General features: G+C 35.3%; 1 protein-coding gene across 4 annotated transcripts in view; it reads right to left on the bottom strand.

Moving 5' to 3' along the window:
• Nucleotides 1-25,174, bottom strand: part of KCNH7 (potassium voltage-gated channel subfamily H member 7) — a 462,003-nt gene that overhangs the window by 76,454 nt on the left and 360,375 nt on the right. For all 4 annotated transcript variants that reach the window (XM_032286560.1, XM_032286559.1, XM_032286561.1 and 1 more), the window contains one exon: nucleotides 1,857-2,282. In XM_032286560.1, coding sequence (XP_032142451.1) covers nucleotides 1,857-2,282 — 426 coding nt within the window. The remainder of the gene's footprint in view (nucleotides 1-1,856; nucleotides 2,283-25,174) is intronic.

The following is a 25,174-nucleotide window of genomic DNA, read 5'->3' on the forward strand; positions in this document are numbered from 1 at the left end:
TAATTTGGTGGTAAAACATTATGTTCAGAATTTTCAGAGTATTTTAAAATTCAGACTTTAAAATTTAAAAAACACAAACTTCTGAAAACTTCCATTATACTTCTAAGCTTATCTACAAAATCACTAGTGTTTGCTGTTGGTGCATACATTTTAACTTTTGAAAGAATGAGGTTTTATTTTATTGTTCATCAACATAAGTTTATTTGGTATAATGATATGAATTACCCATTAAAAGAAACTCAAATATATATATTAATAAAGAAGTATTTTACTCTCTTGTCTTTTAGTTAAAACCCAAAGTTAGGAGTAGCTAACATTAAGAGTTTCACTAATTTAAGAACAGCTGATTTTTAAAAAGAATTTCACTAAATCACATGTATTATCTCATTAGAGTCTCAAATTAGAAAAAAAAAATCGAGAAGAGAAGGTAATGTTAATTATCATCTTTTTACAGATTAGGAAAATCAGGTTTGGCACTTTGTTTAAAATTGTAGAACCCAGGGTCTGGGTGAGGTGGCTCACTCCTGTAATCCCAGAACTTTGGGAGACTAAGGTGGGTGGATCACGAGGTCAGGAGATCAAGACCATCTTGGCTAAAACGGTGAAACACCTGTCTTTTCTACAAATACAAAAAAAAAAAAAAATTAGTCGGATGTGGTGGCATGTGCCTGTAGTCCCAGCTATTTGGGAGGCTGAGGCAGGAGAATTGCTTGAACCTGGGAGGCAGAGGTTGCAGTGCACCGAGATCACGCCACAGCACTCCAGCCAAGGCGACAGAGTGAGATTCCATCTCAAACAAACAAGCAAACAAACAAAACAAAACAAAAATGTAGCACCCAGGAAAAATGTATTGTTTCATTGCCCTGTTCTTAACTGACTCACAGTTTCATCAGCATGGTCTATAGGAGACAGTTTATTTCTAACCAATAAATAGATTTAGAAATAAAATCTTTTGGTTCCCCTTGGTCAAGGAGGATTATCTTGTTCTAAAGACTTCAATGGATAGGAAGTAACCATTGCCAAGAGGAATTGTTCTCTTTCTGGGGGAGAAGAGGAACTTGGTGCAAGGCAGGGTTCTTATGTAGAAAAAGACACAATTTTTAAAAATTCAACATATTGAGGTTATCTTTTTCAACCTATTCCCTTGGAACTACTTTTCAAGCATTCTGTAAATCTTTCCATTATAGAATCCAGAAAATTTATAAATGGTAAAAATAGTGGCAATTATACGAAGTGAACTATAGGAAAACTTAATTTCTTTTGGATCAAAGAGTCTTTTGAGGAGCTGATTAAAGTTCCTCTATGCAGAAAATGCACAATACATACACTTCTCATATTTTCTCAGTTTCCAATTTTATCAGGAATTGGGATATGCAAGAAGTAATTTCCAGGCTAAATATTATTTAAGAGAAAGCATTTTTGAGTAAGGCATTTCAGAAGGTGCCTTATTCACATAATTTGAACAAAAAACAAGTCTCTGCTGTCTCAAACCGTAATAATGAGTTAAGAAAAACCGAGACATACTTAATATTTGACAGTTTTACCCTGTGAAGTTAATAAGTAGAGATTTTTAAATCCTGGGGATGTGCTATGTGCTATGGACCACTTGTTTCCAAGTTTAATTTGGTGGATAAAGAATGGAGAGTCTTTTGCATCTCTTAGCAAAAAACAGAAAGAATTCGATTTGCAATGGCAAAATGATTTCATTTCATTCTTTAGCATCCTTTAGAATTCAAAATTAATTTTATCTATGAGATACAAGAATCTTGCAAAGCAACTGCTCTTTTTGCAGTTAAAACCGATTCACTTTTATAATTGCAATCTTTCAGAAAATAAGAATCTTAAGCAGTTCTTACCTCATCAGAACCAGATCCAAAAATCAGCAAGTCAAAAGGAATTGCCGCAACCATGTCAATCAGGAACCAGCCTTTGAAGTAGTGTATTGCTATTTTGGCGGGATCACTTACCACTTCTTCATTCTGATTTACATATGTTGTTCTGAAGTTTATTAAAATATCTATGATAAACATAATATCCACAATCAAGTCTACCACATTCAAAGGGCTACAAGAATAGCCACATTCTCGTCTTTTCTGTTCTTCTCTGTCATTGAGGAGGAAGGCTGCAGAGTAGGGAGTAAATATAGCAGTGTATATGACCAACAATAGAATCAGCCAGTCCCAGACTGCCTTGAAAGGGCTGTAGTGCAATATCGTAAACTTGTTGATGCGTGGTGTCTGCAGTTTGTATTCAGGTAGGACGTCTGCTCCTAAAGAGAGAACCTGAATGTGGAAAAGAAAATCATTCATTACATAAAATGTCATTTTTAATTTGGTAAACCCACAAAATACTAAGGTAGCTAATTATAGAGTAAAATTTACTAGAGATAATTCATGTAACTTGAAAGTATTCGTGAAACACACACATACATTAAATAAACCCATATAAACTCCTATTATGCAGTATATTTGGCTCAAGAAAATCACACTGGCATTTCTTGATAAATATCAATCTCACTAAAAAAATAATAAATATTGCTGCTGAGATACTAAGGAATTTTACCATTTCCTCTGGAACATAGTACTTCTCAGATGTAAAAACACATGGCTGTTTTTAGAAAATAATAAAGTCGGTTTTGATATATTAATAATGCAGTTTTCAAATCTAGGAAAGGATTAGTTGTGATGAATAGTAGCAGTCTAGTTGGACCCATGGTCACACTTAATTTACATATATTTAATTTATAATTAAACCTTGATACATTAAACCCAACTCATTCAAATTTTAATTAAGAAGAAGCTTCCCACCTGCAATCTGTTTTTAACATTAGGGGAAAAAAGGCAAATGAGATTAAAATGAACACAAAGGAGGCTTTTCCTTAAAATGTTGAGAGTATTTGATATTCTGGGACAAATATACTTTCATTCCAACTCTTCCATCACCTTTAGAGAATTGCAGGAGGAAAATACTATAAGGAGATGTTCAGAATACTGACCCGGAAATGTTGCAAGATGTTTAGACCCCAAGTGGTACTTAACTTCCAAAATTTATTCTACTTAATAAGGCATCAAATGAACTAAAACAGTCCACCTTTTAGAGTTTTAGTTTACTTGAAAGATAAATGACAGTTTTGTCTCTACCAAGCAGAAAAGTACATAATTTAGTGATTTAAGACTAAGTTTTAAAAACAAAAGTCAAAACAAAAAGGTTACCTAGCTACCCAGAAAAATATAATTTATTGGGTAAAATGTAAGCCTTAATATATGTGATTTAAAAAGCTGAAATTTTGTAATGGCTCCACAGATGGCATATAGAGACCCATTTAAAAAGGGAAATGTGGGTTATAATTTAATGTTATGAATATCCCACACATGTACAATGGCTCTATTTCAAAGTTAATTTCACTGAGTACATTTTCATAGACTAGATTCTTCGAAACACAATTAATATATCATCAGCTTTGCAGCATGGATATCAGGTAATCCCCCATTCGTTAGTCAAGAGTGTTATGTCTGTGTTTTTGGCAATTCTATTCATGTTGGATTTAATTTGACTATAATAATGAATTATGTCAGATGTAATTGAAATTTAATTCTTATATTTATTGTCATATCTTATAACATTTTATCCCCATATAATGAGTTATCATACCTAAAACTTTAAAAGTTAAATAGCTCCAAAAGAGATACAATATAACTTTTAAATATAACAAAAGATTCAGCTAAAATAGGCAAAGCTGCTTTTTGATAACTGCTAAACTGCTTTAACTAGTTTTGAAAAAATTAATAAAGAGTCTGACCTGACCATTTATATTTAATATTTTACATTTATATTTACATTTATATATAAATGTAAAATACTAAAAGTCCAAGATATATATGAGTTTCAAAATCCAAATGGGAATAATTAGATTATTTGTCATTTTAGAAGTACAGATTAATAGAACTCTGATCCCATTATGCTTAGTATAAAGGATCAGTGTGTGACATTTTGGTCTGTACAAAATGAATTATGTTTAGTTCTTTTCCAAAAAACTATGACTACTCAGTATATGGAAAGCAAAGTCTACAAATTTATTTTGGCTTTCAATGTCATTGAAGTCATTTAAAATACGTACCCATTCTATGTTTCTAGTCCCTTCCTTCAATAGATTCCTCTGTGTACCCAGGGTACTCCAGCAAAACAAGACTAAAATTTTTGAGCTGCTGAGATCTTTCTATACCATTATATCCACAAATCTCTCTCATATAAAAAGGTATGTAGTCAACCAAAGAGGACAAATAAGTCACTTTTAATGACAGATATATGTGTGTGAGTTTGCTCACTGCTTAGGTGACAAACTTCTGTCACTAACCTCCCACATAAGGCAATTGCAATACCTCTTTCAGCAGGAGTATAAATTAGAATGCAAGTAGCATCTTGGAACTGTGGCTGAAATTCTTTCCATCTCACATATGCAGACCTTCATTTAACATTTAGATGACCAGTGTGCTACAAGCTGGAGATGAAATATGGGGAAGATATGGTCCCTGAGATCATGGCGTTTATAGTCTGTTGGGAGATAGATGTGTTGGAAAGTGAGAGTCCTCTTGGGGTCCACTTCACTCAGGGCCTGAGATTGGTGATGGTGCTGATGGTGGAGGTCAGTGGTCTTCACAGAGGACTTTTGGGAAAAGATGGCAGTTGAACTGAGACTGAATAGGAATCAGAAAATAACACAGGTAAGGAAGTTGGGAAGGGAAGAACATTACAAGCAGAGGGGACAGAAGGAAAAAGGGCAAAAAAGCATAAAATAATGTGCTGTGTGTTGGGTAATTGTAAACAGCCTTATGTTTTGCTGAAGAAAAAAATGCCAGGGAATTAGGGTGGAGGATGGCCATGGAGAGGGCCAGTTCCAGGTTGCTGAAGGTCTAATGCGACAGGAGAGGGATCTCAGGCTCTGCACTTTAGGTCAATTTTCTCCTACATGAATAATATACTGTTAAAAGGAAAGACAATTATTGCAGAACCCCAATGAGGATTTATATTATTCTCATTTGCAACATTAGATAAATATGTTTAAAAATAAAACTAGATTAGAACTTCTTATGCTTATGCCTCTTAATATGACTTGTGGGTTAAACTGTGTACCCTAAAAGGATATGTTGAAGTCATAATCCCCAGTACCTATGAATGTGACCTTATTTGGAAAGAGGGATTTTGTAGATATAAATCAAGTTAAGATGAAGTCACAGTGGTTTGGGGTTGGCCTTAATCCAATAACTGAGGAGAGAAGTTTGGATACAGAGATACAAAGACACACAAGAATGCCATGTGTCATGGGAGCAGATACAGCTGCAAGCCAAGGAATGCTGTGGATTTTCCACAGCCACCAGAACCTCAAAGACAGAGAAGCACAAGATATATTTTCCCTCAGAACTCTCAGAAAGAAACAATCTTGCCAACGCCTTGATTTCAGACTTCTAGCCCCTAGAATTGTGCAATAATAGAATTCTGTTGTCTTTAGCCACTCAGCTTGTGGTAGCTTATGATGGCAGCCCTGAAAAAAGTAATACATCGACAAAACAAGAAAACTCTTGAAAATAAAATATTTATAAAACCAGTGAATTCAAACTATCGTTACTAACTCATTATGTGACATTTCTGTATATCAAAAATGATTTAAATTTGACTATTGTGTATGGTTTAATTAACAGATAAAATACTTTATTCTAATCTTAATGCCTTTTTAAAAAATGTATGTTGTCGGGATAGTATTCTAACTTCAAAGATTTACTTGCCATGTGAAGATAATCTAACCTAATTCTTAATGTGAACTCTGTTCCTGTTTGAAAGCCAATTTAAATGGTGTTGCTTGAAAACTACACAAACGTTTTTCTTCACTTAACTTTAGCTTTAGAGCATTATTGAGTTCTACATTATCTCTGGTACTGGCAGTTCATTTTTTATATTCCAATATGCCTATTGATACAGAACCCCTGCAATTTGGTAAGCATAACAATGGAGTATGTTTTGAAAATACATTTGGAAAAATTGGTATGGTACCAAATGTTATGGTACAGGTTCTTTTGACTTTTGCATCATTATGCATGTTTTATGTGATCACTTAATTCTCATGACTTTTAGTAGCTAAAAAACTTCAAAAATCTTTATTTATGTAGCATGCCTTAGTATCAGCATCGTGAGGTAAATCCAAATGCAGTCATGGTTACTGTAGTCAGATAGATGGCAGTACTTTGTTATTAGGTAATCATCTCAGTGATTCAGAAGATTCTTATATTTATTGTTTTAAAATTTCACCAACATATAGGAATTTTAAAGACTTTTCAAGAGAACTCGCCGCCTTCTGAGAGCATTTCTTTCTATTGATATCGCTTTAAGACTTATTAAATATTATTAGGCAGAGGAATCAAGGTGGCCAAGTTTGGTTTTAGATAGATGCATCTGGCAATGGGATGGAGGAAAAATGAAAGAGAATCAAGACCAGATACTTAGAGATCAATTAGGACCTTGGTACTCCAGGAGGGAAATAATGGAAGCCTACACTAGGAACCAGGTGGAAGAGATTGAGAAGAGGAGACATATTTGAAAAATAAATACATCCCAGAATATAAGGATGAGGAGTGGAGAAATATTTGTTTCTTTGCAGTTCCAATAATAGCAAATCTTGTTAGAGCCAGTCAGGTAAAATACAAATCTTTAAAGGTTCAACCATGTTTGAAATAAGGGAAAGGGCACTGGACCTTAGGTTTAAAGTTCAGATACATTTTTTCTGATATGCTATTTAATCTCTAGATCTTAGTTCTTTTTAAAAAAAATCTGTGTAATGTAGATAGTAATCTTTGCAAAAATCCACCTATCTATCCAGAGCTACCATATCACATCAGATATTATCTACAAAATTAGTTGATAAAATGGGAAATGTTTATACATGTACAAAATATTTTCATTATTGTTTTGAGTTCTAGAGTTACCTGTTGAAATCCTGGTTCAAACAAACCAACTATACCCAAAATATTTAAAAACTGATTGGATAAAATTTAACATTGACTGAATATTGATAATACTACAAAATTGTTTTGGTTATCTATTTCTTGTAACAAATCAAACCAAAACATAGTGACTTAAAGTAGTTATTTTGTTATTTATGATTCTATGGATCCAAAATTTAGGCAGGTCTTGGCTAGGCAATTTTTTTCCTCCACAATATGTCAACTGGGGTCATTCAGTGATATTTAGTTGGTCGGGGAGCTTGTGTGGTGAATCCAAGACTTTATTCACATGTCTAGTACATCAGTGAAGATAGTTGGAAGGCTGAGCTCACTCAAGATGTTGGAATGGATGGATCTCTCTCTCTCTCTCTTGTCTGTCTCTCTATGTAGAGAGTTTGATCAATCGATAGATAAATACATGTGTTCTCTCCTATGGTCTCTTAAGCAAGGTAATAAGGTGTGGAGGCTCAGCACTCCAAAAAGAAGTGGAAACTTCCAGGTTCTTCAGGTCAAGTTCTGGAACTTCTATTGCCTCACTTATGCCATATTCTATTGGGCAAAGCAGAAGCAGGCCAGCCCAGATTCATGAAAGTAGAAGAATTGGTCTCTACCTCTTGACAGGGAAATGACATGCATATGGAAGGGAAGGAATCAATCAGTTATGCTCATCTTGGAGACAAACTGTCACAGAAATTATTGACAACTATTGTTTGTAGGTATGATAAACATATTGTAGTTATACGCTTTTAAAAATAGTCTTTACCTTTTCAGAATATGGAGTGAGATAGTTATAAAGAAAATGTTATAATATTTGGGCTTTGCCTCAGAATAATCCAGAGTTGGGGGAGGGGAAGGAGAGAGAAGTTCTGATTGTTGGCTGCATATTGACTTTTACTGAAACTGGATGACGAATAGATACTATTCTCTCGATTTTTATAATAAATTAAAAATTTTTCAAAATAAACAAGTTAAGAAAAATTTTCTAGATTCTTATTCAGAAATGTTTAAAATAGTTAAGAATGGAATTTCCTGATTGAAAAAAGGAATTAGGTCTACAAATATTATAGAGGCTTTCCTCCGTAAGAATTGAGTTGGTTCCTTTTTAGGCAAATTTAGATTCCTGTTTACACAGCAGAATGTTTGCTTGCTCTCTAAATATCTAGATCATATTATGTAGATCTTTGTTCACCCATACAGACTGTACATAATCCCAATTTTGCCCAACCTTGAACGCTTTGATATTAAGCTTCTGTTAAGTTGGTGGCTAGGAAAATCATGTTCCAAGATGGTCAGACATGCTAACTGCAGATGCACCTTCCTCGGAGTATACTTAATACTTAGCTACATTGCTCATCAAGTTAAATTAAAATACAGTCCCATTTCAGAGACTTATCACCGTAGGTCTCTTACTGAAATACTTTCACTTTACTAGAGTTACATATTAAGCCTTGAAGCTTTCATTCTGGATTGAATATATAAGAAGTATGTTTTTGCATTTTTCTCATAAAACTGCCACTAAATAAAATGTTTACATTGTTTAATGTCATTTTAATAAATATTTGCATTACATATTTCTTTTAATATTCATTTACAGAAAATGGTCTCTCAAGGACTTAAAAGTTTCCTCTCTCTCTCTTTTATTTACTTTAAGTTCCAGGATACATGTGCAGAATGTGCAGGTTTGTTACATAGGTATACAAGTGCCATGGTGGTTTGCTGCACCTATCAACCAATCATCTAGGTTTTAAGCCCAGCATGCATTAAGTATTTGTCCTAATGCTCTCCCTCCCCTTTCCTCCCATCCCACAACAGGCCCCAGTATATGTTGTTTCCCTCCCTGTGTCCATGTGCTCTCATTTTTCAACTCCCACTTATAAATGAGAACATGCAGTTTTTGATTTTATGCTTTTGTGTTAGTTTGCTGAGAATGATGGCTTTTACCTACATCCATGTTCCTGCAAAAGACATGATCTCATTCTTGTTTATGGCTGCATAGTATTCCATGGCATATACGTGCCCCATTTTCTTTATCCAGTCTATCATTGATGAGCATTTTGAATTGGTTCCAAGTCTTTGCTACTGTAAATAGTGCTGCAATAAACATATGTGTGGATATGTCTTTATAGTAGGATGATTTATAATCCTTTGGGTATATACCCAGTAATGGGATTGCTGGGTCAAATGGTATTTCTGGTTCTAGATCCTTGAGGAATCACCACACTGTCTTCCACAATGGTTGAACTAATTTATGCTTCCACCAACAGTGTACAAGTGTTCCTGTTTCTTCACAGCCTTGCCAGCATTTAATAATAGTCATTCTGCTAATGTTGTCCCCCCCTAATTCCCTCACCCCTTGCTATCCCTCCCCAGCCCACCTCACCCCCCAACAGGACCCGGTGTGTGATGTTCCCCTCCCTGTGTCCATGTGTTTTCATTGTTCAACATCCATTTATGAGTGAAAACGTGTGGTGTTTGGTTTTCTGTTCTTGTGTCAGTTTGCTAACAATGATGGTTTCCAGCTTCATTCATGTCCCTGCAAAGGACATGAACACATCCTTTTTTATGGCTGCATAGTATTCCATGGTGTATATGTGCCACATTTTCTTTATCCAGTCTATCACTGATGGGCATTTGGGTGGATTCCAAGTCTTTGATATTGTAAACAGTGCTGCAATTTACATATGTGTCCATGTGTCTTTATAGTCTTTATAATAGAATGATTTATGGCTGGATGCAGCAAACCACCATGGCATGTGTTTACCTATGTAACAATTCTGTGCAATCTGCACATGTACCCCAGAACTTAAAGTATAATAATAATAAAAAAGAAACTGCTATTAGTTTTTACAAAGTTCTGGCATATTTATGTAATCACAATTGTCTTTTGCAAATATAATAAAAAGATTTTTGTTCCAAAAAAAATTGCCATTCTGACTGGCATGAGATGGCATCTCCCTGTGGTTTTGATTTGCATTTCTCTAATGATCTGATGGTGAGCTTTTTTTTCATATGTTTGTTGGCCACATAAATGTCATTTTTTGATAAGTGTCTGTTCATATCCTTTGCCCACTTACGATGGTGTTTTTTTTTTTTTTTTTTTTTTTTTTTTAATTTTTGTTTAACCTTCTTGTAGATTCTGGATATTAGACCTTTGTCAGATGGGTAGATTGCAAAAATTTTCTTCCATTCTGTAGGTTGTCTGTTCACTCTGATGCTAGTTTCTTTTGCTGTGCAGAAACTCTTTAGTTTAACTAGATCTCATTTATCAATTTTGGCTTTTGTTGCAATTACTTTAGGTGTTTTAGTCATGAAATCTTTGTGCATGCCTATGTCCTAAATGATATTGCCTAAGTTTTCTTCCAGAGTTTATATAGTGTTGGTTTTACATTTAAGTCTTTAAGCCATCTTGAGTTAACCTTTGTATAAGGTGTAAAAAGGGGTCCAGTTTCAGTTTTCTGCATATGACTAGTCAGTTTTCCCAGCACCATTCATGAAATAGAGAATCCTTTTCTTATTGCTGGTTTTCATCATGTTTGTTAAATATCAGATTGTTGTACATGTGTGGTGATATTTCTGAAGACTCTGTTTTGTTCCATTGGTCTATATATGTTTTGGTACCAGTACCATGATGTTTTAGTTACTGTAGCCTTGTAGCATAGTTTGAAGTCAGGTAGTGTGATATCTTCAGCTTTGTCCTCCAGCTTTGTTCTTTTTGCTTAGGATTGATTATCTTGGCTATACCAGCTTGATTTGGTTCCAAATGAAATTTAAAGTAGATTTTTCTCTTTCTGCGAAGAAAGTCAGTGGTAGCTTGATGGGAATAGCATTGAATCTATAAATCACTTTGCACATTATGGCCATTTTCATGATACTGATTCTTCCCATCCATGAGAGTGGAATATTTTTTCTATTTTTTTGTGTCCTCTCTTATTTCCTTGAGCAGTGGTTTGTAGTTCTCCTTAAAGAGATCCTTTCCACTTCTTATAAGTAGTATTCTTCAGTATTTTATTCTCTTTGTAGCAATCATGAATGGGAGTTCATTCATGATTTGGCTCTCTGCTTGTGTGCTGTTGGTGTATAGGAATGCCTGTGATTTTTGCACATTGCTTTTGTATCCTGAGACTTTGCTGAAGTTGATCATCATCTTAAGAAGTGTTTGGGCTGAGACAATGAGGTTTTCTAAATATATAATCATGTCATCTACCAACAGAGACAATTTGACTTCCTTTCTTCCTATTTGAATACCCTTAATTTCTTTCCCTTGCCTGATTGCCCTGGCCAGAACTTTGAATACTATGTTGAATAGGAGTGGTGAGAGAGGGCATCCTTGTCTCTGCCAGTTTCCAAAGGGAATGCTTCCTGGGTTTACCCATTCAGTATGATACTGGCTATGGGTTTTTCATAAATAGCTCTTATTGTTTTGAGATATGTTCCATCAAAGCTTAGTTTATTGAGAGTTTTTAACATGAAGGGATGTTGAATTTTATCAAAGGCCTTTCTTGCATCTATTGAGATAATAATGTGGCTTTTGTCATTGGTTCTGTTTATGTGATGGATTATGTTTATTGATTTGCATATGTTGAACCAGACTTGCATCCCAGGGATGAAACCCACTTGATTGTGGTAGATAAACTTTTTGATGGGCTGCTGGATTCGGTTTGCCAGTATGTTATTGAGGATTTTCACATCGATGTTCATCAAGGATATTGGCCTGAAGTTTTCTTGGTTTGTTGTATCTCTGCCGGGTTTTGGTATCCAGATGATTCTGGCCTCCTCAAATGAGTTAGGGAGGATTCCCTCTGTTTCTGTTGTTTGGAATAGTTTCAGAAGGAATGATACAAGATTCTCTTTGTACACTTGGTAGAATTTGGCTGTGAATCCTTCTGGTCCTGGGCTTTTTTCAATTGGTGGGCTACTAATTACTGCCTCAATTTCAGAACAGATTAGTCTATTCAGGGATTTGAGTTCTTATTGGTTTAAGCTTGGGAGGGTATATGTGTCCAGGAATGTATCCATTTCATCTAGATTTTCTAGTTTATTTGGGTAGAGGTGTTTATAGTATTCTCTGATGATAGTTTGTATTTCTGTAGGATCAGTGGTGACATATCCTTTATCAATTTTTTATTGTGTCTATTGATTGTTCTCTCTTCTTTTTTGTTAGTCTAGCCCATGGTCTATCTATTTTGTTAATCTTTTCAAAAAGCCAGCTCCTGGATTCACTGATATTTTTTAAAGTGTTCTTTTTGCGTCTCTATCTCCTTTAGTTCTGCTCTGATCTTAGTTACTTCTCATCTTCTGCTAGTTTTTGAATTTGTTTGCTCTTGGTTCTCTAGTTCTTTTAATTGTGATGTCAGGGTGTTGACTTGAGATCTTCCCAGCTTTCTGATGTGAGCATTTAGTGCTATAAAATTTCCTCTTAACACTGTTTTAGCTGTATCCTGGAGATTCTGGTACATTGTCTCTTTTTCTCAGTGGTTTCAAATAATTTGTTGATTTCTGCCTTACTTTCTTTATTTATGCATGAGTCATTCAGGAGCAGGTTGCTCAATTTTCATGTAGCTCTGCGGTTTTGAGTAATTTCTTAATCCTGAGTTCTAATTTGATTGCACTGTGGTCTGAGAGACTGTTATAATTTCCATCATTTTGCATTTGCTGAGGAATGTTTTACTTCCAATTACATGGCCGATTTTAGAATAAGTGCCACATGGCACTGAGGAGAATGTATATTTTGTTGATTTGCAGTGGAGAGTCCAGCAGATGTCTATTAGGTCTACTTTATCCAGAGCTGAGTTCAAGTCCTGAATATCCTTGTTAATTTTCTGTCTCTATCTGTATATATTTAGGATAGTTGCATTGATCCCTTTACCATTATGTAATGATATTCTCTGTCTTCTTTGATCTTTGTTGATTTAAAATTTGTTTTATCAGAAGACTAGGATTGCAAACCCCTGCTTTTTTTTTTTTTTTCTTTTCTTTTTGCTTTCCATTTGCTTGGTAAATATTGCTCCATCCTCTCTTTCCTTTTTTAAAAAAGACAACAGGTTATTTGATTAATTGTCTCTTTACTTTTCTTCTTGCAGAAAATTGAGTTTAGAATTACAGAATGATTATTTCTATTTCCCTTTAAATTGTTTGAATTGACCAATTTTAATTTTAGTGGCCTAAATGCAAATGTATTTTTATAATGTCAACTCATATCTCTTTGAAAAGTCACAAATAAGTTAAAATGAATCAAGACAGTGATTTGGAGTCATCCTTTCTGGAAATGAAACATTAACTAAGTAAATGTTTTAACAACACGAATAGGATTCTAAGAAGCCATCCACTAAAAAGGAAAAAGCTGCTACACAGTATTACATTTCCTTAAGAAAGCCAACTTCTCCCACACATTTGAGAAATAACATACTTTAGAAAGATAAAACATGATTAATTGAACTATCATAAGGATTTTATTTTAGGAGAGAGAGAAAAAAATAAGGAATAAAAAAGGGAAACTCCATGGTCTCCAGAAAGATTTATATTCTCTCTTTTCTCAAACCACTAATTAAGTGTACAGTTTAATACAGCCTAAAATATAGTTTTCTTTACCAAATACAATTTTTCTTCAGGCTAGTACACTGCTATTTGTTTAACCTCTAATAGTTAAGTGTTATATAAACCAAAATCGTTATATGAAACAGCACTATTTATTCAATGAAGATCTACTGTGAAAATTTTGTGCGAACATTAGGATTAATAGCTACTCTTCACTTTCAAAAAGTGCAATAGGGAACGATTAAGCTTTCCAAAAATTATAGGGTACTTTTGGCAGCTGTTAAACATCATGCTGAGGTGTTGGTTGAAGCTGTTCGTCTGTTATTTAACCTTTACTCAGGAATTGCACTTAACTAATAGGCTAGCTGTATTTTTATCTATCACAAAGAGTACTTAGTAACAAAATGAATCAGATAGATTATATAGCATTGGGAAGGACTTAATCTCCCCAGGCTTTTCAGCATATGATTTGCAAAAAACAGCCATACCTGAGTGATTATCACTGAAGCTAACGACCTCACCGATGATTACCTAGATATTCAAATTATGAGATGGAAAAGAATCACACAGTAAATCAAAACTGTCACATAGGAAGTCATTTCTTAATTGAATAAAATATTAAAATTGGGTAGTAGAATCACTTCAGCATTCTGTATTTAAATGATTTTGTAAGGCTTACATTAAAATAGATATTTGGTTGTGTGCACACGTGCGTGCATGCGTGTGTCTGTGTGCGCGTGTGTATTGGGTGGAGTAGGGATGACTGTATAATTGGAGTCATTTAGATTCAGGTTCAGCTAAGTGTCATTTAGTGTTTTGTTCTGTATATTAGCTATATATACTAATATGAAAAATATCTGCATCATAAAATATGTATGAGTCTCATAATGTGAGAGAAATAGGTTGAATGATATCTTAAACACTTATAATATTTCCAAATTACTTCAAATATATGCATATTAAAAATACAGTTTCTTCTAGAGCCATAAACTCAATTCCAAGCCACCTGCCAACAAGATAATGCCTCTTGGTTTTGTCTCCCAGTTCCTATGCCATATGGATTTGAGGGACTTATGACCCACAGTGTAGCCAATACCAGATGATCTCTTGTCTAATGCTTGTTTCCTTTCCTCCTCTTTCCTTTTACCTTTCTCTTGGAAACTACATATGCATTCTTATCTCCATTTTCTTTATCTTTGTCTTAAAGCTGCTTTCATTTAGGAAAAAAGGTATAATTCAAGAGAAGGAACACTTAGCATACTAGTTCATGAGTAAGACTTTTGCAAATGTTTCTCAAAAGCACAGATGACAGAGGAGCCAGGTTAGAAATAAGAGAGAGAATTAAATATTTGGCTGGGACAGTGTGAGGTAGAGGCATAGATACCAACAGGAGGAAGTGTTTGGCAGGCAGTTAGAAGGTCTGAGCCTGGGCAATAAAGTGAGACCTTGTCTCTACAAAAAATACAAAACAATTAGCCTGGCATGATGGCATATGCCTGTGGTCCCAGTTACTTGGGAGTCTGAGTTGGGAGGATTGCTTAAGCCCAAGAAGGTTGAGGCTGCAGTGAGCCAAGACTGCACCATGGCACTCCAGTCTGGGTGACACAGTGAGACTCTGTTTCAAAATAATAATAATATAAAGGAGGTCTGTGATAGAGCTCTCATGTTGTTGGAGCTAGAGATTTTATCTTGCAGAAGCAATGGCTGAAGATCTGGAAAGTGGCTAAATTTTTCAAAAGAATACAAAAAGAGAGAGCATACATGAAGAAATAACTAAAATGTGGGAAGCAGAACAAAAAGCAGAGCCAGTATTCCTAGCTTAGCACAGTATCCGGTATACACATGTAATGTACATAGTAAGCAATCAAATTCTTCAACATGTTTGTAGCTTAAAGAGAAAGACGCTGTGCAAATAGAAGTATAGAAAATCTGTAAAAGATTATGATAGAGACAGCTGCTGTGCACCAAAATTTGTTGTTCTCCATTCATAAAGTAGAGTTATTGCTAGAATGTGTCTGCTTTGTCGAAAACTACAGTCCCAGCCCCATTTGCAACCAGATATGGCCACGGTCTGATTAGTAGCACATCTCGGCCAAAGTTAATGACATCCAGGTGGATCTTTCTTGCTCTCCCTTTTTCCTTCTACATCATGAAGTCAGAACCTTCGAAGGCCTTAGGTCTTTAAGTCTTGGGATAGTGGAACCTCCAAATGTAGGAAAGCCGGGTCACCAAATTAAGAACTGATGTTAACAATGAAGAGCATGATCAATGCATGAAATATCAATAAAGCCATATCTATATCATGCAAAATCATGTGAACCAGCTCACCCATTGGTTTGATGGCCTTTGCAAGGAAGAGTGGGGTGAATAGCAGTAAAGAAATGCAAAGAAACAGATAGGCTAATGCTCACTTTGCTCAGGCAGGCTCTTTTTGCCCAGGTGGGTGTCCTTAGAATCAGTGCCACCAAACCAAAGGGGAATGGGAGGGATGCTTCTGTGGGGAATGACATGCCTTCTCCAATACCTCCTTCCTTTGGCAGAAGAAGACCAAACTCACTCTGTAGTAGCCACCACTATGTCTGGGAAGACGCTTAGCTGCCATATGATGCCCTATGTCAGCTTACTTTAGTTCTTGCTTAAAAAAAAATATTGAGGATGGATGACACTTACTTCAGTCCTTGCTTTAAAAAAACAAGGATGATGACATTTTTTAAAATATAAAGGATGGAATTAGCATTCCAGCTTAGTTCATCAATGCCTTCTTTTTTAGAAGAGAAGAAATACAGAGACGGACACACAGGAAAAATGCCTTATGATGCTGGAGGCAGAAATTGGAGTGATGTGTCCACAAGCCAAGGAACACCAAGATTTCTAACAACACCGGAAGCTCAGAGATGGTCATAAAATATATTCTCCCCCAGAGCCATCAGAGAGAGAGAGAGTAAGGCTCTGCTGACACTTTGGCATTGAATTTTTATCTTCTAGAACTGTCAGAGATAAAACATCTTGTTTTAAGCCATCTAGTTCATGGTAGTTTGTTATGGAAGCCCCTGTAAAACAATGCAGTGCTATCGTGTCTTTCACTTTGCAGATGTGAAAACAGATTAGCTAATTTTCCTAGGTGGTTTGGTTCTATAGGGCCTGTGTCCTTATACAACATCATACCAGTATGTAACTCATCTTTTTGTGGGGATAAAGCTTCTGTTTTCCTACTATACATACTATTTCCAGGAGAGAAAGAAAATATTTTAAAAGGTATGTGTGGATGTTTTCAAAACACCTTTAATAAAGTCCTCATCCGTTGTGACCAATGCAGAATAGAGAATTATGTAGAACTACCTCTTGCCTAGAGCCTAAATGCAACTTGTTTGGATAGACCCAAATATGAAGGACACGAGAAAGACAAAACAGGAACGCTAGATAGTCATGGATGGGCATCAACAAATTATAAATAAAGACAATTTACACAAATTAGAAATTTAGAATAGGCCAAATATTACTGAAGAGACCAGGCTCTGGAAAGCAGACTCTGGTATCTATAACAGGCTCTGGGCCCTATTACATATCCCAGCTCTGCCTTGGCCATTTTTAAATCTCCCCTTAGTGTCAACTTTCTTGCTAGCGAAATGAGGACAACAATATCCATTTCATAGGCAACTGGGAACTAAGTAAGATAACAAATGTGTAAAGTTCCACATATAGTTCCTATCTTACCATAAATATCCAGTGCTTAATGATTACTATCATAATTATACATTTTAGGCATATTTAACCAGAATAACTCAAAATTAAATTACAAATAACATTTAATGCTAATTATAATTACGGAATAAACCCAGCTCTCTGGTGTGACCTTGGAACAAGTCAATTATGCCAAGATAAATAATGCAAAAGACAGATGGCTAGACCACTTGGCCATGTGTGTTTGTTAGTAAGATAAAAATGTTACATTATTTGTGTACATCTCAGTTATCATATCTATTAGATTTTGGGCCATGTGCAAAGTGGTACTTTAGGAAACCAACTGTTTTTTAAAAGCCCTCAAACAGTTTGAAAGGACCCCATTTAAGCAAGTGATAGATTATGTCCTCATAAAACCAAGAATCCGGGATCTAGGGAATATTTAGTTGGCCTGGTTGGAATACCTATCATAAAGAGACTAGAACATCTGATGGGTGCTTGGAGGACAGAGATTGCATGACTTTCTCTAGTTCCCTACAAGTGATGAAATGGTATTTCTTTAAAATAAAGTCAGTATTTATGGAGGCTCTGTCATTTTTAAGATTTGAGTATACTTTCCAGAGTTCCTATAGAAATAATGTATATAGGAAAATAAGTTTAGGAGATCTCTGAGATTCTACCATTATTTTATTTTTCTTAACTCCCATATATTGTTTAAACAATTGCACTGAATTAGTGTAAACTTACTATGTTTGCATCATTTACAGGTCAAGGATTAATGCATTTTAAGGAAAGTAATCAGAATCGCTACCCATGAGAATTCCAGGATAATGAGGAAAAATAAAAGTCTGTGTATGTATGTGAGCAATCACATAATACTTGACCATGTTGTATTGTCCTGGGATGTATGGGTGGGTTTGAACTCCTGAAGTTATCAAAAGTAATTTAGAGTGTTTGCTTGCTGTTTATTTCTCAAGGAATATGTATTTATGTCCTTTATCAAATTCTCAGTCATCTATAACCAAAAAGAAGTTAAAAAAACTGACTTATGGCATGGATTTCTATGGATCTCTGAATGATTGTGTATGATCACAAACACATTCAGAATAATCAGTAAAGCAAGAGCAAGAGAGAGTCAGAGAGAGTCAAAAGAGTAAGATTAGGAAATAGAAGATAAAGCCTAAAGCTATGCAGGTAGCACTAGTAGGGAATGTATTTAAAGTCACAATAGTCATAATCTAGCCAAGGATTGCAACTTGCCTGAACCACAGTTACATGATTCTTCATTGTTGACAGAGATTTTCTCCATATTTATAAGGTATATGGTCGGCAAATTCTCAGACTTGTGTTTTGCTTTTTAATAGCTTGGCTAGGTGATGGATGTGTTAATTAGCCTGATTTGGTCATTCCAGAATGTCTCCGTGTTTCAAAACATCACATTGTATTTCATAAATATATAGAATTATTATTTATGGCTTTAAAGTAAAATTAAATTTAAACAAAGGGAATACTAGTTTCTCATTCCTGCTAAATTTTCCTATCAGGGACTGAGTAAATTCAGTTACTAAGTAGCCTTAGCAAATATATTATCTCCATCAAATTAGTAGCTTATGAGTTTACTTGGTTGGGCCAGGTCTGATGGTTAAATCAATTAAGAGTCTGTAAAATCTGACTCTAACCACAGGAATCTACTCAAGTCATTCACTTTAATAACAGGTTCTTGGAAGGCTGTCATTTGCCTTCTGGACTTATTCTTTTTGGAGATCTGACAAGCTTCATTAGGGATTCAGAAGAGCAAGGAATAGAAAGTGCCAGAATGGCTATAGGCCAATTCCACAGAACTATAAGAAGTAAAACAAGGTGTCCTCCACACAGTAAGGTGTTAAAGCATTTATTTTTTTCTCCTTCCCTCTCTCCTTTCCCTCTTTCTTCCCTCCCTTTCTTCCTTTCTTTTTTTTCTTCCACAATAAAAAGTTTTAACAGAAGTCAAACTTCTGGTTTATTGTTTCATGTCTATAAAAAGAGGAATTATAATTAGGTTATAGAGTTGTTTACTAGATTCTAAGCTCCCTGATGATCTTAACCATGGTTGCTGTATTTTCTGTACTTTAAACCACCCCACGTGCATTGCTTCCCATATGGAAGATGCTGAATGTATTATTTTTTTCACTAGATGGCTAAACTATGACCCACATTGTCAAAAATATGTAAGAAGGATAAAGTTGGTTGTTTGAAAAATTAATTTCCATTGTTTAAAATTTAAAAGGTCCTTTGAAAAACATATCTCTAGGACTCAGAAATATAGTTCTCTATAATATTATAGGCAAATTGATTACTAAGAATCTATTTCCTCCATGTTCAAATAATAACAAAAATCCCAAACAACTATAACAAAAAAGTAAAAGAAAAAAGCATTCCACTTTTTAAAAAGTTACCACATAAACCTGCACAGAGACAATTTGAAAAATATTGGATGTTAATTATGATACTGTATATTATGTTTTTCCAAGGGAGAAAACAAATCATGTATTTTACCGAAAGCCATGATGAATCTTAAAATTAAGTCTGAAATGGATTCTGCCATAGTCAAGAAAGAGCTATCCCTAAATGCTGGCCAGAAGTACTAATTAAATAACTTCCTTTTTCTGTTAAGCAACTATCAACCAAAGTCCTTTAGTAGCTAATCTGATAACTAATTTTAAACCAATGGGTACGTGAATCATCTGAAATAAATGAAAAGAAATAAATATGGCATTCTTGCTTATTTAAGAGACTTGATGTGGAAGCATAATTTTGTACCAGAGATTCATTATCTTCCTATTTTTGTGCATCATCTCACAGGGATAACTTCCTAGGAGGTAATTTCTCTTGATTCCAAATGTTCCTGAATTCCGTTTTGGCTGATATTATACTATCTATCTCATGAGAAGTTTTTTTAGCTTTGACATTTTTAGATTAAAAACTACAAAGATTTTTTATGTCTATCCATTTCTCCTAGAGGGAGGCATGAATCTGATAATACCCAACTGAAACAAAAAGTATTATGCAAGTGACAGTGAGCAAATGGAAATCAAGCCAGTTTATGCCTCCTGATGACAACTATCACTTTCTTTCTAACCTCTAGCCTAATGAATGTGTAATAAGATAACTACATTCATGCTCCAGGCTCCTTGATTTCTTTATTCTTACAGCATTTTACACCTTACCGTTAGATAAAATACGCCAGTTATTTTTAAATACAGCTAAAACTGCTGCGTTTACTCTCTTGTCAGACACATATGAATAACAAAAGGCATGTATTACTCCCTTTGTGACCTTTCATCAAATTTTGCATGGTAAACAGAAGCAATGTCTTTTAACATAACTAATTTCATAAATAATTCTTTTCAGTAATTTTGCCTTATTGATAAATGTGTTTAACCTTCTCATATACAGATAAATCAATGGACTCTGTTCTTATTGGCATCTAAAATGGCAGTTCCCTCACGCTTGGATTTCAGAGTTTTGTAAAATTTTTTAAAAAGTGAGGCATATTATAGGGTTGCCAAGTTTTTACTTAACCAATTACGAATGTTAGGAAAAGCAACTATTTTTCTCTCATGATCATTTTGTGAAAGAATATGGAGATGAAACATCAGAAAGGGTAAAGTCTAGGAATAAATGGCAATAATTTTAAGTAAGCAAATTCAGCTTTATGAAGACCTTACTATATTGTTTCATCTCTATCATTTTGTTGTGGACAGCATTATCTGTGTCATCAGGAAGCACTGCTCTGAGATCAGCATATGAAAGAACTGTGAAACAAATTATCTCAAGTGGAAAATAAGTGGGTTGAGCTAAGCAATCTTTAATATCCCTTGCAGCCTTAATGTACTCTGAATTTCCAATTGTTACTGCACTATTTGTACCATAAATTATTCCACTAGTCAAGAGTAATCATTGCGGTAGTGATATTAAATGCAAGCTCTACGATCAAAGAAAATTTCCTATTAAAATCATTTAAATTTTATTCCGATTTCCAATATATAAATATATTTTTAAAAGTATACATGTGCCCTATACACTTATTAGACAAGCAATTGCTGTGGCAGTACAGGATTTAATAATGGCAGGTCTCTGTATACAAAAATTTCTACCTTAGGGTCTTTTGTGTTTAATCTAACTGTGCTAAAGTGAAACCTGCCTTATATCAATCATTTCAGTTCCAAGGATATTGTCTTCTATAGGGACAATTCAGTGAGTCATGCTGAGTAATTGTGTGCATCGTGCTCTTGTTGTGGTTATAAGCAGAATCTGACTGTAGTCAACTGTGTACATCAATATTATACATTTATAAAAATATCCGCTAAGTATCATGTAAATGTGCATCCTGTTGTGCAGTTATGCATTCTCTTATCCCATTATGATTTTTTTCTCTATGAATTTTTAAGCAGCTATGGATCCAAAGGAGGCATCTATTTTCCCAAATGACAGACTGCCCACCATTAATTACTTTTCAACTGCATCATCAATATTCCATTTTATAGCATGTTACTTCGAACTAAACTCAATCTCTGAAGATAACTGGAATTTACCCAGTGTTGCAAGAAATCACACGTAACATCTCATTTGTGTACTGCCCTATCTCTCTTTGTTTAATTCACCACACCTACTTCCTTGCCACTATAAACAGTGATAGGGGATAAACTTTATAACTGTGTTGCAAATAAGTATATAAATGTATACAAATATTTATGTTAGTATGCTATGCTAGCTAAAGTCTAAAAATAGCACAAGAGTGACACTATATGTTAAATATGCTAGGGAGCTCTTGCCTGACAATATTGTATTATGAAAGAAAACTTAAAAGGCACTGTATTAGTTTGTTCTCACACTGCTATAAAGAATTTCCCAAGACTGGGCAATTTGTAAAGCAAAGAGGTTTAATTCACTCACAGTTCTGTAGGGCTAGGGAGGCCTCAGGAAACTTAAAATCAAGGCTTAAGGAGAAGCAAACTGGTCCTTCTACACATGGCAGCAGGAAGGAGAAGTGTCAAGCAAAGGTGAAAAGCTCCCTATAAAACCATAAGATCTCATGAGAACTCACTATCATGAGAACAGCATGGCGGTAACTACATGGGAATTATTGGAAAACAATTCAGGGTGAGAATTGGGTGGGAACACAACCAAACTATACCAGGTACCAAAAATACATTTCTGTGATTTGTTGTACTTGCCATAGATGCAAAATGATGATTTCTTGAGTAAAGCAAGCGCCACCTGAGGTTGCCATTTTGTGGAGTGTTACCTCACCGGTAACTTGTTTGGTTGCTCATTTCATTTAAGGACAGGTAATGGACTTTAAGTGACAGCTACTCAGCTAAAATACTCAAAATTATCTAATTGTCAGTAAACTTAAGAACAATTTAATTGGACACTAACATAAATAAGTTTTGAAATGAGGCGAGGTGGTTCAAATATATTAAATGTAAAATAGAATAGCAAATAATTAAAAGAGAAAGAATCACTTACAAATGAAGAGAGGCATCATTTTAGTCAATCTTTGCTTATATCTGTTCTCGAGGGAATGAGTGGATTGCTGTAACCAGCATGTCATTTCCAAATAATTCTGTTTGACTTCAGGATGAATTTTAGTTCTTTCCCACGACAGTGGGAGGCTTTGTTCTGGGAATTCACAAGATATTAAAAAAAAAAAAAACCATACAGCCTGAAGGATTTCACACTGTCTGAGGCTTGGAAAGCTGTGCGAATTGCCTGTCTTTAGGGAAGAGTTCAGTTAGCAGAAGTTATCTTGTCACTGAGAAGGTGAAGAGATTCTTTCACCTAAGATTGTGAAATCAACATGAAAACTGAGCTCTAAATGTAATTCACCATGTTTGCTATAGTTTGGATGTATGATCCTCCAAATTTCATGTTGAAATTGGATCCTCAACATTAGAGTTGAAGCCTAATAGGAGATGTGTGGGTCATGGGGTAGATCCCTCATGAATGGCCTTGCACTCACTCACAGACCTGAGTGAGTTATCACACTATTAGTTCCCTGAGGCCTGGTTTTTCAAGAAGCTGGCACTTTTCTTCTCTCTCCCACCTCCTCTCTTGCATTGTAGTCTGCACAAACTAGCTTTCTTTTGCCTTCCACTATGAGTGGAAGCAACTGTAACACCCTTCAGAAGCAGGTGCTGGCGTCATACTTCTTGTACAACCTGGAAACTGTGAAGCAGGTAAACCTTTATACTTTATAAATTAGCTAGCCTCAGAAATTCCTTTGTAGCAATACAAACAGGCAAATACAATGCTCAATCATCTGGTGAAATCTTACATTTATGTGATGGGAGCTGACTGCTTTAGTCCTTTTGGGCTGCTATTACAAAATGCCCCAGACTGGGTTGCTTATAAAACACGGGAATTTATTCCTCACAGTTCTGGAACCTGAGAAGTCCAAGATCAAGGCAACAGCAGATTCTGTATCTGGTGGGGGCCTGATTTCTGATTCACAGATGGCACCTTCTTGTATCCTCAGGTGGTGGAAAGGACAAGGCACTAATCTCATTCATGAAGGCTCTTGCCCTCATGACCCAATCACCTCCCACATGCTGTATCTCTTAATAACATCACATTGGGAAGTTGGGTTCATCATATGAATGTAGAAGAGATACAAACATTTGGACCACAGAACTGACTCTGTCAGAGTCAGGTTTTTGATGCCCACTTCTTTTTGTCCTCTCCATCTGGGAGTAGTCACCTTGGCACTCGTGGGCTTAGCCGTGGCTCCACTTTTATGTGTTTGGTATCTGTTTATGTTAACATGGAGGAGTCTGATTACTAGGCATTTGACACTCTCAAAGTTCCAATCAAGGAAGAAAAATTCTGCAGCATTCTTAAAACATTAAAACAATTGAGATACCAAGATCTAAATAAAAATCTCGACACAATCTGACCTTATGGCTTCATACCAAAGAATATAAACTTATCAAGACAACACAAATGAAATTTGCGTATGATCTAGCTTTCAGATTGTTACTTCAAATTATGCAAGGTTATCAACAAAATATCTTGCAGAAGAATTTAATTTTCTTTTACTATTTTGATATCTTAGACAAGTTATTTATTCTTTTCCTTTTTTAAAAAAGGTGAGGTACTTGCTTTGTTGGCAGTGTGGAGTGCAGGTGGAATAATCATAGTTCACTGTAACCTTGAACTCACCGTGAACTCCCAGGATCAAGTGATCCTCACTCCTCAGCTTCCCAAGTAGCTAGGACTACAGGTGCACACTACCACATCTGCCTATTTTTAATTTTTATTTTGTAGAGGAAGGAGTTTTGCTATGTTGCACAGGCTGGTCTCAAACAATTCTCCCGCTTCAGCCTCCCAAAGTGCTGGGATTTTAGGTGTGAGCCACTGTGCTTTGCCTTCATTCTTTGTTATAGTATATTTGAAAATCAAGGTGGGATGTGATAGCTAAATACTGTTATGAAATTTTATGTTTTAATAAAAAATCTTGTCAATTCATATAAACCAATACATTTGAGAGCAAAATCATATTTTAGAACCATAGCTGAAACTTCAGTAGACACCAGTTGAATAACTATGCTTTTGATCCTGTACCAGAAGTACTGCCAGATATGTCCCTGAGCTCAAAATGCTCTTGAGCTGACATGCGTAGTTTGCATGGAAATCAATAATATTCACCGAGTAACAAGGGCCAGGCAAGCAGGAGGAATTGACTACTGCAAGCCATCTAGGGATCTTTGACAAGGGTACTAATTGAGTGAATATTATTATTATTATTATTGTTATTATTATTTTTGGAGACAGAATCTCCCTCTGCCACCAGGCTGGAGTGCAGTGGCACAATCTCGACTCACTGCAACCTCTGCCTTCCAGTTCAAGTGATTCTTCCACCTCAGCCTCCCGAGTAGCTGGAACTACAAGCATGTACCACCATGCCCAGCTAATTTTTAATTTTT

This window comes from Sapajus apella, unplaced genomic scaffold (assembly GCF_009761245.1).
Source record: "Sapajus apella isolate SASKATOON/1434 unplaced genomic scaffold, GSC_monkey_1.0 scaffold18, whole genome shotgun sequence".
Classification (NCBI taxonomy): domain Eukaryota; kingdom Metazoa; phylum Chordata; class Mammalia; order Primates; family Cebidae; genus Sapajus; species Sapajus apella.